Genomic DNA, 17423 nt, shown 5'->3' with positions numbered 1-17423 from the left:
AGGAGCCAAGGGGTGGAAAAGGGGTGGAGCAAGCCTATATGGAGAGCAGCAAATTGGCTCATTCCATAACTCGGGATCATGGGGGGGATTGGAGTTCGTTACATTAGTTTCAGTTAGGTTTCGTGTGTTGTGTTTTTGTGGGCTGATCAGCCACTATTTAAGTTTTTCCTTTGTCTCACTTAATTAGCTCAGTTTGTTTGAGTTACCAGTATTGTTTGTTGGCAACTTCGAGTGGAGTTCTGTTATTTTGGCATCTTTTATGGACCCAAGATTTAGATTTCTTTTATATGATTTAACCAACTATGTTTTTGGGTTAAATAAAAAAAACAACTTTTTTTGGACTTTAACCTGTGCCTGAGTTTCCTTCGCTGCTCGGTCCAATGCTGTAAATATAATGGCAATAATAAGTCCAAATAAATAAAAGATCAATAAAACGAAATACTTACTGATCTGTTTATTGGCTCTGTAAAATAAACCAAAATAGCTCTTTGTGTTTGGTATGTGCAGTGGTGTAAGGGCAGCAAACAGTGCGGGATATTTAAAATAAAATAACTTGTAGATGTGAGAGGTCTGAGGAGTTTCTCTTTGAAATTGAAGAAGTTTGAAGAGTCATGAAAGTTTCCTGTAAGTGTCCTTGTAGTCATTTTCTACGCTGTAAGCCAGTTCAAAGTTCTCTAGAGAACATTTTTGTTTAAAATTTACAAGAATTTGTTTGAGCAAGTGATTCTCTTGGATGACAAAGATTTGTGAAAGGACCATCAGAGGAAAAAAAGCCAACGCTTCAGATATATTTGAAGTGAATTCTTCTGGTCTTACTCAATTAGGATCCTAAACGGCAGTAACGGGTGTGACTGTACTTCAGTGAAGTTTAGAGACCCTGAAATTCAAGATGAAAACTCTTAGAATTGGACAAATTGCACAAGAGCACAAATTAAACAGAAAGACTCTTATCAATACTCAGAAACTAAACCGCTTCCTTCCTTATAATAAGAGCTTCTGTTAAAATTGTGAAGTACGTGCTGCTGCTCATACAGACATGTAAACAGTCACCTCGAGTTCCAGCTCGCCTTCTGTTTGAGGAGTTATGCTGCTACCTAGTGGCCAAGACCAGAAACATGAAGAACACGAACGCCACAGCAGCAGTCAATCAACAATAAACTACATATTTAGGCTTTTTGGGGTGAAAAGTATCTCTATCCTCTAACACTCACCTCTAACCTAGGATATCCTAGAAAGAAAGATGGATTTACTTACAATATATTTATTGTAGAAAAAGAGCCACAAAAGCAAAATAAAATAAAGTGTCTCAATATAGAAAATTATGTAAATGTTCTAAATATCTAAATAAATATCTAAATCCTCTATCACTCACCTCTAACACAATCACAGATTGGGCAAGTTTGGCTCGTTTGCAAGTTCAAGAAACTTTTTAGATGAGATAGTGGGCGTGATGGCAGAAAAATGTTGAGGTGGACGTCTTTGCTGTGAATGGATGGGTTTTTTTCACACATGAAAATTTGCACGTTGAAGTGTTTGTTGTTCAGGAAGTTGTCTCATACAGAAACGACCTACTGCCCTACTTAGTCTCTTCCTGCTGTACCTGCACGGTGGCAGTCATTGTTTTGCTGCATTTCAGCTGTGAGAGTACTCTGATTTGCTGTTTTCACACAGTAACATGTCTTCCTTGGTACAGCCTTTGTTTGTCTGTGTTTACTCAATGTTTAGATGACATAACAGCTGTTGTATGCAGCAGACAGAAAGTCACAGCTGGCAGCTGGGACAGAACAAAACACAGTTCAGGCCCAGTAACAGACCAGTCTGTGTGTGAAACGAGCTTTTATTCATCGAAAATGTCACAAACCTCAGTCTGTGTCACCGGCAGTGTGTAAACGTAGAACAGAACTAAATGATTAAAAGAAGTTTTGATATCACTGGTCCTCAGCCAAAATGCTTTCAGGATACATGTTATCAAACTTTAGAAATTATGAGTCACTAAAACCAGAAATGGCGCTTAAAACGTCCGATGGTTTGTTGGTTGGTTTTCATGACGTGTTTGTCGGTCAGTTCTAAGATTAAAGTTCCTAACTGAAACCAGAAATTAGTGGAATATTTTTTAGTAGGTGCTCATTTTCTGATGGACAGTCTCTCAAACTATCAATCACTTGAGCTTTTGAGCTCTACTCTGACCTGGACTTTTCTTTTAGCGGGAAATCTGTAATTCTACAAGGTAAAGTTAGACATTAAAAAAACAAAACAAAACCACATTAAATTATGCGCAGCACGGTGCAAGAACAATTTCACAGCAAGCAAGAATGTCCTGAGTTCAATTCCACCATCAGGCCAGGGGCTTTCTGTGTGGAGTTTGCAGGTTCTCCCCGTGTTTGTGTGGTTCCCGCCGGTTTCCTCCCACAGTCCAAAGACATGCAGTTAGTGGGGATAGGCTATTTGGAAACTCTAAATTGCCCATAGTTGCGACACATTGGTGACCTGTCCAGGGTGTACCCTGCCTCCCACTCTAAGACAGCTGAGATAGACTCCACTATCCCCCACAACCCTGAAAAGGATAAGCAAAGACAAATGGATGGACATTAAAATATACGCTTTAATGTAAACTGCTCAAAACAATTAAAATACCATTTTTTAAACAGAGTATATATCAAGACATTTAAACTTCTGGGACACTGATCTGGTCTTTTAATTAGTACAGAAGTTAATTAGTTTCAGTTGCTTTGGTGTTTATGGAATTAACAGCAGGTTCGGTGGAGGGGCAACAATGAGACAACCCCTGAAGCAGCAATGGTTTTGTTGGTGACAGCTGCTGACATTTTTCCCTGCTCTTCTTTTTTTTTGACTCTTTTTCAATAGTTTTGCATTGGGCTGTTGAGACCTGGACCCTACAGAGGTGCACAGGTAGCTCACCTCCTCCATGATGGCACATCAACACATGCCATTACCAGAAGGTCTGCTGTGTGTCCCAGCACAGGTTTAAGAGCATGCGAGATTCCAGGAGACAGTCAGTTAATGTAAGAGAGCTGGACAGGGCTGTAGAAGGTCCTTAACCCATTAGCAGGACCGGTATCTGCTTCTTCAAGCAAGCAGGAACAGGATGAACACTGCCAGAGTTACAATAATGACCTCCAGCAGGACACTGGTGTGAATATGTCTGATCTAACAGTCAGAAACAGACTTTGTGAAAGTGGCCTGAGAACTGAATGTCCTTTAGTGGGACCTGTGATTACTTCCTGGTTCTATGGAGCCAGATTGGCATTTGCCAGAGCTTATCAGAACTGGCAGGTCCACCACTGGCACCTTGTACTTTTCACAGAGGAGAGCAGGTTGACCCTGACCACATGCGACAGACGTGAAAAGGTCAGAAGAGGGTGGGGAGAACATTGTGTTACCTGTGACATCATTTGACATGATGAGAGAGATAACCTTCATTAGTCTAACTCGGATTCAGGTTAGGCGAGTGTTACGGGCCAATCACCACCGATTTCAAAGCTATACCACCGATGTCAAACGGTGGTGGTCCAATGATCGTCTGGGGCAACATATCCATGGAGGGATGCACAGATCTCTACAGGCGAAATTGATACCACTGACCGACCCATAACGCTCGCCTAACCTGAAACCAATAGGACATCTCTGGGACATTATGCTTCGTCCATGGGTGGCTGCCAGGTTGCGCCTCAGACTGTCCAGGAGCTCAGTGATGTCCTGGTCCAGATTTGAGGGGAGCTCCCCAAAGAAACAATCCGTGGTCTCATAGGGAACATTCCCCAACGCTGTTAGGCATGCATACAAGCATGTGGGGCCGTGCAAACTACTGAGATTTTGCCAAAATGGACTAGCCCGCTGCATTATTTTTTCACTTTGATTTTCAGGGCGTCTTTGAATTCAACTCTCTGTAGGTTTATTCTGAACACATCACGCTGTCCATATCAGTACAGACATCCAGAATGCTGTTTGTCCCCATTAGATCTGAAGGGCTTTCAAAGCGTGCCTTTAATTTTTTTGAGCAGAGTATATATTTGATTTACTGTTCCTCAGAATTTGAAGTGTCTTTCCTCTTTCGTGCCATGTATCACTGAATAAATAAGGTTGGTTGTAGAGACATCTGTAAACAGGCACGTTGCCAAGTGATGAAACAAACTAACATCATGTCATAATATTCTGGGTAATTGATGAAACAGCAACGACTGGATCTGGCCTCGCTGGGTTCAAAATAAAGTCAGTCTATTTGTGGTAGAATAGCCGCTGTGTAACTGCTTCCCTTTTTCAGATTTTTAGATAAAGTGGCCACAAACAGACGTAAAAGACATCCAACTCATCAAGATAATGTAGATGTGTGTAAACGACCACCAGTCAGCTGTTTTAACTGTCGTATTCGGATTCAGGAAATCAAAATCCATTCGAAACAGCCCACACTGAAGCAGACACGTTTGAAAAATCAGTGGCCACCATCACCAGATGCCGTCATTTGGTTTTGTCCCTCTCTGAATATCTTGGAGACCTCCTCAGCTCCAAACTCAGCCAGGATTTCAATTTCTTGTGGCTCAAGTATTAAATTGTTATTATTATTATTTTGTGTCGACTTGTGTGGATAATTCAATGTTAGATAATTCAGTGTGATGGCTTTTAACAGAGCAATCTCAATAATGAGATGTCCATAATGAAAACTGAAATTTGTTAAATGTAATGAAAAGTCTTATTGTGCATTCTTTTTCATTTTCCTTTGTGTTTGTCGCCTCACAGTCACCTTTCTATTGCCACTGATCTCTAACCGGAATTATTCAGTGGGGATTTTTAACTGGTTTCTCTGAGTCCTGCAGCCTGAGGGGTTTTCCTTGTGTCTCCTTCCAAGAAATGGTTTAGAGACACTGCTTGTCCTCTGAGAGCATTACTACAAAGCCTTCTATGCATTTTAAAAGAATTTTCTGTTCTGTTTTTTATTTGAACCAAGTGTGATGCATTGATCTTCTGATGCTGTGCTCACTACAGGTGCTTTGGGCCCAGCTGATCCAGCTGCGTACGTCCTTAGAATCCTTCAGTCCAGCTATGAGTTGACTCCGAGTCCCTTCTTTGTCAGAATAAAAACTGGACTTTAGACTGTTTCACCTCATCTCAACAGTTCAGGATACTTTGTAAAACTGCTACTATGGAAACGAGTTGCAGTTTTTTCTCAGAATACATAAACAGCTGTCACATCAGCCGCTTACAGTAAAGTTCCCAACAGAAGCTCCGCCTTTAAAGAGTCTCCTTTTTCATTTAGATTTTGTTTCTAAGAAACCAGTCATGGCCACAGTAGTGGTCCTTGACAAATAAAGAATAAAACTAAATCCCATTGTTGCTTAGTGCGGGAAGCTTGAGGCACATACATATTTCTCGGAGGCTGATTAAAATGAAAACCACCTGAGAATCATCTGAATGCTGGAATTAACATAACTGATGACATCTGCTTCAGTCTGATTGCTGACCTGGAAATAAAGCGGAATCTGAAATATTTCATCATTTCAGAAAATCTTGTGCTCCTGCCGCCTCTGACTTTCTGACTAGTCTTCAGCTTTGCATGAAAGGAGGACTGATGTCTGATATGGTCACAGAGTTTTGAACGTCACTGAGTGGAAGTGGTTAAAAAAAGTTACAAAGGTGCAGATGAATGTAAAATCCTTTCAGTTGGTGTTGGGATTTTGCTTCACCAGGAAATGTTGGCAGGAAATGTTGCAAGATGCTGACAGCTCTGTGCCTCCACCTACTGAGCCTGTAAACAGATGAAAGTCCGCGTGCTGCGCTTACATGTTTTCCTTTCCTACGATTCGTGTCTGTTAAAGAGGAACATGTTCTGTGCTATAACAGCTTGAAAAAAGCAATGAGAATACGAGCAGACAGCAACACTTGCTATTGCATATTCTTTAACATTCTGTAATATTTTATGCACTACACTTGTCTATAATTGTAGCTTTTATTTAAATACATTTGAATATATATATATATATATATATATATATATATATATATATATATACCCTATATATAAGATAAGATAAGATAAGATAACCTTTATTAGTTTATTTATTTGTTTTGTCACAGCAGGAAGTGGACAGTGCAAAAGTTATGAGGCAAAAATTAGAATACAATAAGAATAAATACAGTACACAACTGTACAGAATAGAATAAAATAAAATACTATATACAGTAGAATAAAATAAAATAAATATACAATAAGATACAAATAGAATACAAATACAAATACTATATACAACTGAGTAAAAATACAACGATGACAGAAAGGATTATTGCACTTAGTATTATTGCATATGTATGGATGTGTGTGCTTGATCAGTTAAAGTCTTTATTATGGAGTCTGACAGCAGTGGGGAGGAAAGACCTGCGAAATCTCTCCGTCCCACACCGTGGGTGCCGCAGTCTCCCACTGAAGGAGCTGCTCAGTGCTGTCACAGTCTGCTGCATGGGGTGGGAGATGTTGTCCATCAGGGATGACAGCTTAGCCGCCGTTCTCCTGTCACTCACCACCTCCACTGGGTCCAGAGGGCATCCTAGAACAGAGCTGGCCCTTCGGATCACCCTGTTCAGTCTCTTCCTGTCCCCAGCAGAGATGCTGCCGCCCCAGCAGACCACGCCATAAAAGATAGCAGAAGCCACAACAGAGTCATAGAAGGTCTTCAGGAGTGGGCCCTCCACTCCAAACGACCTGAGTCTCCGCAGCAGGTACAGCCTGCTCTGCCCTTTCCTGTAGAGGGCGTCTGAGTTATGAGTCCAGTCCAGTCTATTGTTCAGATGAACACCACATATATACCCTAAGACAGCTGGGATAGGCTCCAGTGCCCCCCGCGACCCTGAAAAGGATAAGCAGAAGTGAATGGATCGATGGATGGGCGGATATTTTTCTTAAGCCAAACTTCACGTGTTTTTATTCTTCAATTCTGTCACATTGGTTCTCAAACTGCAGCACGGGCCCCATAGTGGGGCACAGAACCACGAATGACATAATTTGGAGGAAACCCCCCCCCCAAAAAAAAAAATGTTTTGGGGGGGGGGGTTAAAATGTTTTAAAAATGGGGACAAGATAAGATTTTTTTTTCTTCTGCAGTTGGGTCATGCCAGAAAAGGATTTTGAATCACTCCTTTTAGAAATGTTTAACATGCAGGGTGTTTCAGGGGAGTTTGGACACCACCCAGTGATTTTAAGAACTGAAACAGGAAGTGAAACTATTTAAATGGCAGTGTTTGCTTTTAAAAGACTTTTTAAAAATTGGTTTAAATTAGACTTTTTAGGCTTTGTCTTGGTATGGTGTACAGCAGAAACATGCCAAACACAGGCAGGACTGCGTTACTTAAAGGATGCATTATTTTATTGATCATCAGTGTCTCTTTTTTCTACTTTTGATCAAAAATCTGAATGTATGGATAAAGCTTATGATGCAGATGTGATGAAAGAAGAAAAGCAATAAAATAAAAATAAGTATATTAAAACACACACACACTAGATACCGATGGATACTGTAAACATCTTCACGTGTTTGATTATGGCATACATACATAATCAAACATTATACAGTTTGCTAAAAGGCAACAACAGACAAGAGATGATTTATTGGTAAACAGTCCACACGTCTTGAATATATCTTTAAATTCATAACTGCTGCTAATGTTTCTTGTGTATAGATTATAGAGATGCCAAAAAAAGAGTTTCCAGCTACCATTGTGTATCTACTAGTGTCTGAATTTAAATTATATTTAAAGTAAAAATATATAATTTTCTTGTAGAAACCACAATGAGATTTCCTGTTTGTTGGTTTGTTGGTTGGGTAGTGAGTTAGTGAGAAAACAGTAATTTGCTGTTGCACCTCTCACTTCCAGTGTAAAGTGACGATAGGACTTGTCATCTGATTGCTACAAGACAGCACAGCGAAAACTTGAAATTTTACCCCCAGCTTCCGCTGCGTTCACAAGACAGGAAGTAGATTCATTCTGTTGAGTAAAGAGCATGGTGCTGGAAAGACGTGGAGGACACTTTTAAAGAGTGCTTTACATGTTATTAGGAAGCCCACACACTCCACCAGTGAGCCATGAGCAAACGGAAACTGAGTAAGTTATGTTTTTTTTTCTGATGGGGAATTATTTGGAAAAGTACTTGTCGTCTGTCGCCCTAAAGGATCCAGCAAAAGTAAATCAAATCCGTCAGTGAGAGAAGCACCTGATGGTGGACTGAACTTTCTCTGATTTTAGGCTGATTTTAAAAACTGTTTAAAGTTTTATATTTTGGTGTAAAATACTAAAAAGAAAAGGTAGTGACAGCAGAATTCACACAAAGCATACACAGTAAAAAAAAAAAAATCTTTGCTCTGAAATCCAGCAATATTTTTTTCTAAAGTTTAGATCGTCCAAAGGTCACAAGATAAAACTGGTTGGGCATGACATGAATTAAAGTTGTGCTTATGTTCTATACAAAGCTTAAAACCTCAGTTTCAGGACTGAAACAGTCATTTTCCAACATTTTTGTTGGATGACTTATCAGTCATCTTACAACATTGCAGATCTACTAACAAGGATGTTTAAATTTAGGTGAAAGGTGTAATCCTTCTAAGTAATAGTACAAAAGTTGTGGCATCAAACTAGCCTGTGTCTCTCTGCCGGGCACGCAGCTTTTTCTGAGATAAATCTACAAATTTCATGTGACATGTTGTAAATAGATATTTGGGATCTTGATCATCCATCCGTCCATTCTCTTCCGCTTATCCTTATCAGGGTCATGAGGGGATCTCAGTTCAATTCAGTTCAACTTTATTTATATAACTCCAAATCACAACAACAGTTGCTTCAATGTGGTTTGTATGGTAAGATGAGGACCATATGATAAAACAGAGAAATACCCAGCAACATTATGAGCAAGACCTTTGGCGACAGTGGGAAGGAAAAACTCCCTTTTAACAGGAAGAAACCTCCAGCAGGACCAGACTCAGGGAGGGGCGGGGCCATCTGCCGCTAACAGTTGGGGTGAGATGAGGAAGACAGGGCAAAAGACATGCTGTGGAAGAGAGTCAGAGATTAATAACAAGTAATAATTAAATGCAGAGAGGTCTATTAACACATAGTCAGTGAAAAAGAAATGCATTATGGGAATCCCCCAGCAGCCTAGAATTATTGCAGCATAACTAAGGGGGGATTCAGGGTCACCTGATCCAGCAGTAAACTGTACACTTTAGCACAAAAGAAAGTCTGATCTTACAAGTAGAGATGTGTCTGTCTCCTGAATCCAAGCTGGGAGCTGGTTCTACAGAAGAGGCCTGAAAACTGAAGCCTCTCCCTCTCATTCTATTTTCAAATAGTAAGCCGGCAGTCTGAGAGCGAAGTGCTCTAACAGGTTGATATGGTACGATGAGGTTTTTGAGATAAAATGGAGCCTGACTATTCACAATCTTGCATGTGAGGAGCAGGATTTTAACTTCAATTCTGGATTGATGAGAATACATGAGAAATATGCCCTCTTTCTAGTCCCTGTCAGAACTCTGGCTGCAGCATTCTGGAGCAACTTTGAGGGTTTTTAGGACATCCTGATAATAATTACAGCAGTCCAGCTTAGAAGTAGGAAGTAAGCCTAATAAGGCATTTGAAGACATAAATTTTTAAAAACGTTTTACACACAGGTGATAAATTACCATTAAATGTTCTAAACTGTGTTGTAGAAAAGTCCAGTGACTGTGTATCTGCAATGGAAGCTGCAGAAACTGGACAGCGGATATAAAAACACTCTCCATGTTTAATTTGTGTGTGACGGCTGTTTTTCACTAAATGCAATCGGGTGAGAATTTGTGTATTAAAGTAGTTATCAGTGTTGTTTTTGCAAAGCAGATCTTGATCTCAGTCAGACTTCCTGACACAAAAATATTTTTACTGCTGCCTTGCCACTTCTGCTTACTCTTATCACTGCGGCTGGTGCTGCACATTTTACTGTAATTGATAGTTCAAACACCTCCCCCTCTGCTGTGGTCTTCTGTTTATTCTTTTAGCTAAATTCTGTTGCTGTCTTTAATAGTTCTGCCATTTTTGATGTTCACTTGTGTTCAGTTCACTTTCTTTGCTTTTTTGTCTGTCGCTTGCAAACCTTTTTCATGTGTTTGACTGTTGGTAAATTGCTGTTGCCATCTTAGTTTTCCAAAGCCCGACGTAACTGTTACATGCAAAGGTAAAGCTGTCAGCTGAAGCTCACTGGCCTGGTTGGCAAGCTGCTTCCATAGAAAGGATATTTGCACTGGCTACAGATAACTAGTGAGGACAGATTGGACTTCACAGCAAGCCTCAGTGCTGAAGAGGGATTCATCATTTATTAATAAAAGCCAAAAGAATTTGAAACAATTTATTAAATTTGCAACCAGATATTGTTTATTGTATGTTTTTAAATTATGTTTTTAATCTGATTGGAATATCAGAGCAGCCAAATGACAAAAGCAGCGTCTTAAATTTGGTTTTGAGTCTGGTCTCCTAAAGACAACCTGCAGCCTGTCCTAGCAGACTCAGACTGACACAGTCACTCTCTGACTGACTTTCTAATAACTACCTACTTATTTGTAAATGCAAACAGATTGCCTACGCATGGCAGTCAATCTTACTCAGCACCCAGTTTGCGTCTTTGCAGTCGGAGGTTCTCCTTTTATTCAGCTGGTTGTATTCATGTTATATTCCCATTTAAAGCAAAGCTGCAAACGCCTTTGTCATGTTACAGTTAAATGATATACTGCAGCAGCTACGTCACTGTTTGTGGAAGAATTTCTGAATTTATTTTTCTTTGAGCTTCTGGCTGGATTATGAAAGTAGGTTTCTGTGTATGTGGATGGCAACAGATATGTGATCTTCACTGATTTATCATACTTAGTTGCCACATTTTCACAAAGCGATTTCATGCAATTGCTAACTTTCAATCTAAAAAATAAGAGCAGACTAACTCAGTTTTGATGCACCAAAGTGAGACTGAAGTGAGTGATCGCAGTCCTTCGAAGCAACCATTTCAAAAGCGAGTAGGGAACTTGTTCATTGCACAAAGTTACAGTAATTTTAGTTGGACCGCCGTCTTCCACCACAGTTTTTCTTGGTGTGACTTTAGCGTAACACACTGAAAAGAAATGTTACTTTGAACCAACTTTAATAATTACCCTATTTTGTTACAGCTAAGTTTATTAGTTGTACTCAGACTGTAATTTAATATAAACCTTTTACTTGAAGTACAGATTCTCACTTTGACAAATTGTTTGTGTTGATTATTTTCATGGTAAGTTATTTTTAATTTTAGGTACAGTGAAATAAACAGTGTTAACCCAGAAATCCCAATTTTCTGTTGCTACAGTGGAGTGCAATGCAACACTTTTTCAGTGTAGAAGCATTTTTAAAATTAAGCAATCTCTAGTGGTTATATGTAAAAGCATATAAATAAAATGAGCTCAGGTGGCCACTTTTAGATCGGGCACAATCCTTACTTACCTATATACGCTCAGTCACCATAAACTTGAACCCCAGTGCACTCTAAGTCTGCTGGAGACTCTAAGTCTGCTGGAGACAAAATGAATGAAAACCATCCATTATCTGAACTGAATCTGAACTCATTCATACCTTAGATTATTTCAGAATAACCATTCAACACAACATGCATGTCTTTGGGCTGCGGCAGGAAGCTGGAACATCAGGAGAGAACACATGACACTAAAGAAGTGCCCTGAAACAGGAACCTCTTCCTGTGATGCGACATTGCGACCCACACCATGATATGATAAAATACATCTTCTTTAACATCTGTTGATATCAGTCACAAATATATTGAGCATTAAAAATCCCCCCAAAACCTTAGTGTAACTTATCACAGGTTACATTTATAAATATTATAATATGGAACTGTATCAAAGCGGAGGAAGTAATCTAAAGCAAACATATTTGAAAATGTCTTGTATGTATGGTACATAAGACATGAATAATATTACTATATATTAACTCTTAGTAGAGCTGAAGTAGAAAAGTAGTAGTAGAAGCACAGAGACAGTGGTATTAGACGAGTCTGGTAAAAGAGGCTGATGTAAGTTTATTTGTGCAAGCCCATAAATGAATGTGCTCTATTGGCGCTCGTTCCAGCGTGTCCGCTGTTGCTTTGTCCACTGTTCCACTTACAAACATCTTTTTGCTCCATTGTTAACGAAGCATAGACGTGCCTTTGTGCTGTTTGAAGGGACAGCGGCCCGGCTGAGCGCACAGAGCTGAGCTAAGAAAAGACAGCGAATTCCTGCTGACAGGACAACAGGCCTCTGTGCATCTCTTCTTCTGCTGCTTGACTTGGTAGCTGTCTTATAAAAACTGATTTTTTGAGGCAGCCTGAGGACATTTATTCGCTCTGTGAAAACAAATCAGCTTCAGGCTTCGGGACAACAAAAACCTCCAATGGAGCTCAGTTGAGTAGTTTTAAAAAGTTCAAATTTTAGAGTCACGTTGTTGCTTTAAGTGTCACGTTGTCCTTTGACATTTACAGAAATAGCCAAGGATCATAAATGCTGAAGTGAATCTGTTTGCTGCAGAAAAACATTAATTTTGGAACATCGTGGCATTATTTTTCTTAACAGAAATTGGCAAAGGACGTAGCTGCAAATTTTGTAAAATCTGCTTGTCTGCTGTTATAATTTGGCACTATATACATAAATCTGATTAGAGTTAACAGTAGATAATTTTTCCTTAGTTCCTCAAAGTAATTGTATCTCAAAGAAAGCGAAACCATTTTAAAAACAGAATGAACTCAACGCCTAACAAGTTCTTTGGGATTTTTGAATGTTTCTACAACCAAGCGAATACAGTTGCTACCAAAATAAAACAGGAAGTGCATGTCAGAGAGACAAAGCATGCATTGACAACAAACAGAGGGAGACAAAGGGAGTGAAAAACAGTCCAGGTAGCAGGCACGCACAGTCGGGCCTGGTCTGGGCTACTTTTGGTACGTACGGTTCAGTTATGGCACCATCAGGTGCTCTGTGGGCATAAAGCAGGTCAGGCATGGGTTATAGAAAGTACTATGTGGGCCAGATGTGCCCCAGATGTCACAACTGATCTGACCTCTGGCTCAAGGTTCAGTGTGGTTCATAGAAAACCACAGATGTGGGCCATATCTAGGACAAATGTTCACTTCTCTCTGAGATGAGACAGGACAGCACTAAAAAACACAGAGAAGGGGATGAATTAAGTAAAAACAGAAGCAAAACTGACCATAAACTTAACAAAACCCAACAGTATAATAAGGAATAAATGACACAAAGGGAAATGCCCATATCTGTTTATTGGAAAGAGAGGAGGTTTTTAAGTTGATTGTTTAGTACTACAGTGTTTAACTTAACTCCACTGAGTGGGATTTACTCTAAAATATGACAGGCAATAAAGAACATTTTCTCATTTTTATGGTCATGGAAATCGATTAAGAACAATGTGGAAGTGACACATGCTGGCTCAAGTGTAAAAGATAACATCTACCCTCCATCAACCCCATCTTTGTATCTCTCTCCAAATCATGAGTCCATGTTTAGCTGCTGAATTAAATAAACAACAGTCAGTGCCTCCAGAGCCTAATTGGTCCTTTGGGAAAACACTTGAACACTGGTGAAAGTTCGGGAGCTTCACCTCATAAGAGAGAAACAAGGGTACGATGACATTCCTCAAATGCCTCCAACGCAAAGAAAACATGTTGGTTTGCAGCTGTAGGTCTAAATAGGGACATAATGGCTCTGCACTGATGCTAATGTGTGTTTAAAATGTGCATGTTCATGTCACTAAGGGGCTAACCCAAATTAAAAAGATGACCCTGTGCAGGGATCAGCCAGTGCATCACTGCAAAACGAGCCAGATTAAAATCATTTTGTCGCGTTTAATCTTGATGAATTTGGGGTTTTTCAGTTTTTAACACACACGTTGTGTTTTCCTGTTTTTCTATTTTTTAAAAGATAAAAGATGACAAAGAAATTGATTGAACTCACTCAGCAAGCAAAAAAGTTGAGAAACTCTCTGACTAAAGATCTAAAGCCAGAGAATATAAAGACGTCATGAACTAAAAAAACAATTAAAAAAAACTGCATGTTTATGTTTCTAAAACAATTCTGATAAACAAGCTTGAAATCACAGACTGTATACAAAAGATGGAGGCTACCATGATGTCCTTTCTTTTTTGAGCTCTTATTTTGAAGATAATTTTAAACACAGTCTCACAGTATTTTAAAAGGATTCCAGGAATAATCTGACTAACAGTGTTGCCTGGTATGAGTTACGGTATGAGTCATCTAAAGATTTTACTGAGTAAACGTCTATTAGCAAGTAACAAATCTGTAAAAAATAAAACAAACATGTGGGTATATAAAGTCTGTGGTTCTGACACAAGCCTATCACTGTTCCTAAAAAGGTGTTGTTTACTTTATATATATATGGTTAGGTTTATATATGGTTTATATATATGGTTTAGGCCCTATAAAGGCACTACTAATTACTCGGTTAGGGTTTGAAAAACACGCGGTTTTTCTGTGGTTTGGTTCAAAATATGAGGTTACAGGTCGACTATTGCATTTGAATGTGATGCCAAGAGCTTGTTGCTATTGCAATTTGTGACATGCTGTGAGTGAAAATGAGCCCTGCTGCACAAAACCTTTGGACAGAAATGTGAGACAGCAACAGCTTTGAGAAAACATCTGTATACGACACAACAGGGAGGAAACAGCTGGCATTTTAGGTCACTGCCAGGTGTTTCTTTCTTCTTGTTCTTCTTCTTTTTCTTTAATAAAACCAGACCTCATACAGGGATCTGACCAGGAAGCCAAAAATCACAGTACACTCTATACCCTGCTTACCCATCTATTTCACTCTAAATGGGACTAACATTTACAAAATGAACATCACATTTTATTAAGCAGGTCTGTCGCTCTGTGTTAGCCCTACGTCAGATTGGTGACCTGTCCAGGGTGTATACTGTGTCTCGCCCTATGATAGCTGGGATAGGCTCCAGTCTCCCTGCGTCCCTGATAAGGACAAACGGAAGAGAATATGTGGATGGAGGACTTTAAACGGGCAATTAAGACCATAAAGTCACCAGCAAAGTGTATACTGATGTCATAGATTAAATCAGAAGAGGCTAATTTTCTCATAGTCTTCTATACATTCAGACATCTTTATGCAACCAAAGGAGTCGCCCCCTGTTGGCCATTCGAAAGACTAAAATCACTTAGGCATTGGCTTCTGTGTTCTCCATCTGCGTAATTTAAAAATGCTTTTATTAATGTTTTTGCACTTAAAAAAAAATTAAACTCCTTTTTAACTAACTCTTCTTCTCCAGATTTAAAACTGTTCGGGAGCCTCTCCAACCTCTCCTTCCGCCGCTCAACAGGGAAGAAGAGCACCAAAGCGTCCCTGGAGTATGATGGGAGCTTTTCCGGGGACAAATCTGCAGGGATGGGCAACCAGTCGGTGGACGACATGGAGTCCTGCCTCCACAGCCCCACCTACGCTCGCTCCTGTGAGATGTACACACATGTGGGGACTGTGCCTCGCAATGACAAGCAGAAGAAGAGCTTCAAGGGGCTAAAGGAGAAGAAGACCAAGACAGAGGAGGAGGAGGAGGAGAAAGGGATGAGTGAGAGGCAGGGCAATTTGAAGGCGGGAGAGCATGTCCGGGACTCGCCCCTGCTTGGTGCTCTGACAAGCCTTAGTGCGAACAACATGGAAAAGCCTCAGCCTGCTTCTACGTTGGCCCGGTCACTGCCAGTGACACCGACATCCAGCCCGACTTCACCTTTGACCTCAGAATCTGACAGCTGTGATCCTGCTGTGGAATTTTTAACCAGCAGTGAGGCATTAAAGAGCAAGAATGATTTAGAAACAGCCAGAGAGCCTTCAGTTAAGAGCCACAAGGCTGCTTCGAACCAGGATCTGTATGTGCCGATGGATCCTATAGCTGAAACAGCCCACAGCCACCTGGACCCCCAAACAGAGAGACTGCGAGGCGTCACACGTACACAGGAAACCACCACAACCATGAAAAGCTCACAGGAAGTGGAGTATGCTGACAAGTGAGATGTTTATTTATTTTTCTCTCAGAAGATGCAGGTCAGAAATACACAGCCTGATTGTTATTCAGGCAGTCAGTTCATATCAGTAGAAAAACGTTTTTAGTTAGAAACATAAGAAAAACAGACTGAAAATTCACAAAAGTGTCTTTGTGAGACTTAAACTATTAGTAGAAAATAGTAATAATCACGAGAGATTGAAAAAGGTCATGTTTCATGACCTCCTGACACCCAGCTGCTTGTTAGTGGAAATTAATTTAATATTGAGTTGACCTGAAATAAATCAGTCACTTAATCGATCACTGATCTATTAAATTATCTGTTTAAAAAGAAAAAAGATATAAATCTTAAAAATAGAGCATAAAAATTAAATCAACTTAAATTAAATTAAAAAATAATATAAAATGCACAACACTCTATAAACTCGAGTCACTGAATCAAATAATGCTGGATGAAAATATTTAAAATGAATAGATCTAAAATGTAAATATAATGAAACAATAGAAAATATTGTCTGTAACAGAAGAGACAATGAAAGTAACTCTGTGGTAAAATAATAACTAATTAATTATCGAAAAGAAAGTAAGTAACATTATGACACTCTCTAAAAAATAAAACTCTCAAATATTCAACACGTGAAGATTAAAATGCACTGTGAAAGTGGCTGTCGCTGCGGACATGCGCAGTAGCTCCGCTCCCACTCACCGCGGCTATCAGTCAGCTGGGCGAAGCCGTGAGGACTGACCTCGGGACAAGATGTGTGAAGTTGGGGACTTAAAGTTAAGCGCGGTGAGGAGGGAAAGGTGAGAAAACCGCTTCCGCTATTAACTCTTTATCCACTGATGACACGGAGCCAGGCTGTGAGATCAGGGTTTGTGTTTCTTGAATAAGAACACACACAGTTAGTTTTTTCTGAAACAGTGAGACAGTCAGAGAAAACTATCTGTCGCGATCATCTGTTAATCTGCTTCGGGGAACAGTCTCAGCTCCGAGGCTTTGATATTTTTATCCCTTCGGTCGCTTTTTTTTCGTTTGAAGTATATTTGTAAAGGCGGAAATAGAGGCGTGTTTTTGGTTAGTTTGGTGCCATAAAACCTGAAACGAGGATCAGTAAAACATTTACTAGCTACAAGTCGACTTTGAAGTGAGTCGGCTTGCTGGCTCTGGACCGGTCTGTTAGTTACATAAGCGGAGGAATTTGATCCTGCGCTGCTTCACTCTGAAGAGTGATAAGACTTCTTTGGCAGAGATGCAGCAGCAGGTTTAACTTCGTCTCTTTTCCACCTGACTTGTATGTCCCGCTGCATGCTGTCACAGGTTTGCGACCTTGTGTCA

At 39.9% G+C, this 17423-nt stretch overlaps 1 protein-coding gene across 1 annotated transcript in view; it reads left to right on the top strand.

Annotated features, from left to right (window-relative positions):
- Window positions 1-7999: 7999 nt before the first annotated feature.
- LOC147317972 (SH2 domain-containing protein 3C-like) overlaps window positions 8000-17423 on the top strand; it is a 49648-nt gene continuing 40224 nt past the window's right edge. The window contains exons 1-2 of the mRNA XM_086315397.1: window positions 8000-8109; window positions 15359-16091. Of these exons, the coding sequence (XP_086171523.1) occupies window positions 8091-8109; window positions 15359-16091 (752 nt within the window). The 5' untranslated portion in view covers window positions 8000-8090. The remainder of the gene's footprint in view (window positions 8110-15358; window positions 16092-17423) is intronic.

The sequence above is a fragment of the Aulonocara sp. 'chitande type north' Nkhata Bay genome, linkage group LG12 (genome assembly GCF_057382095.1).
Source record: "Aulonocara sp. 'chitande type north' Nkhata Bay isolate Kocher_YH1m ecotype deep benthic linkage group LG12, A_spYH_male_GT1.1, whole genome shotgun sequence".
In the NCBI taxonomy this organism is placed as follows: Eukaryota; Metazoa; Chordata; class Actinopteri; order Cichliformes; family Cichlidae; genus Aulonocara; species Aulonocara sp. 'chitande type north' Nkhata Bay.
Note: the sequence above shows the minus strand (reverse complement) of the source record. Positions and strands in the feature narration are given on the sequence as shown.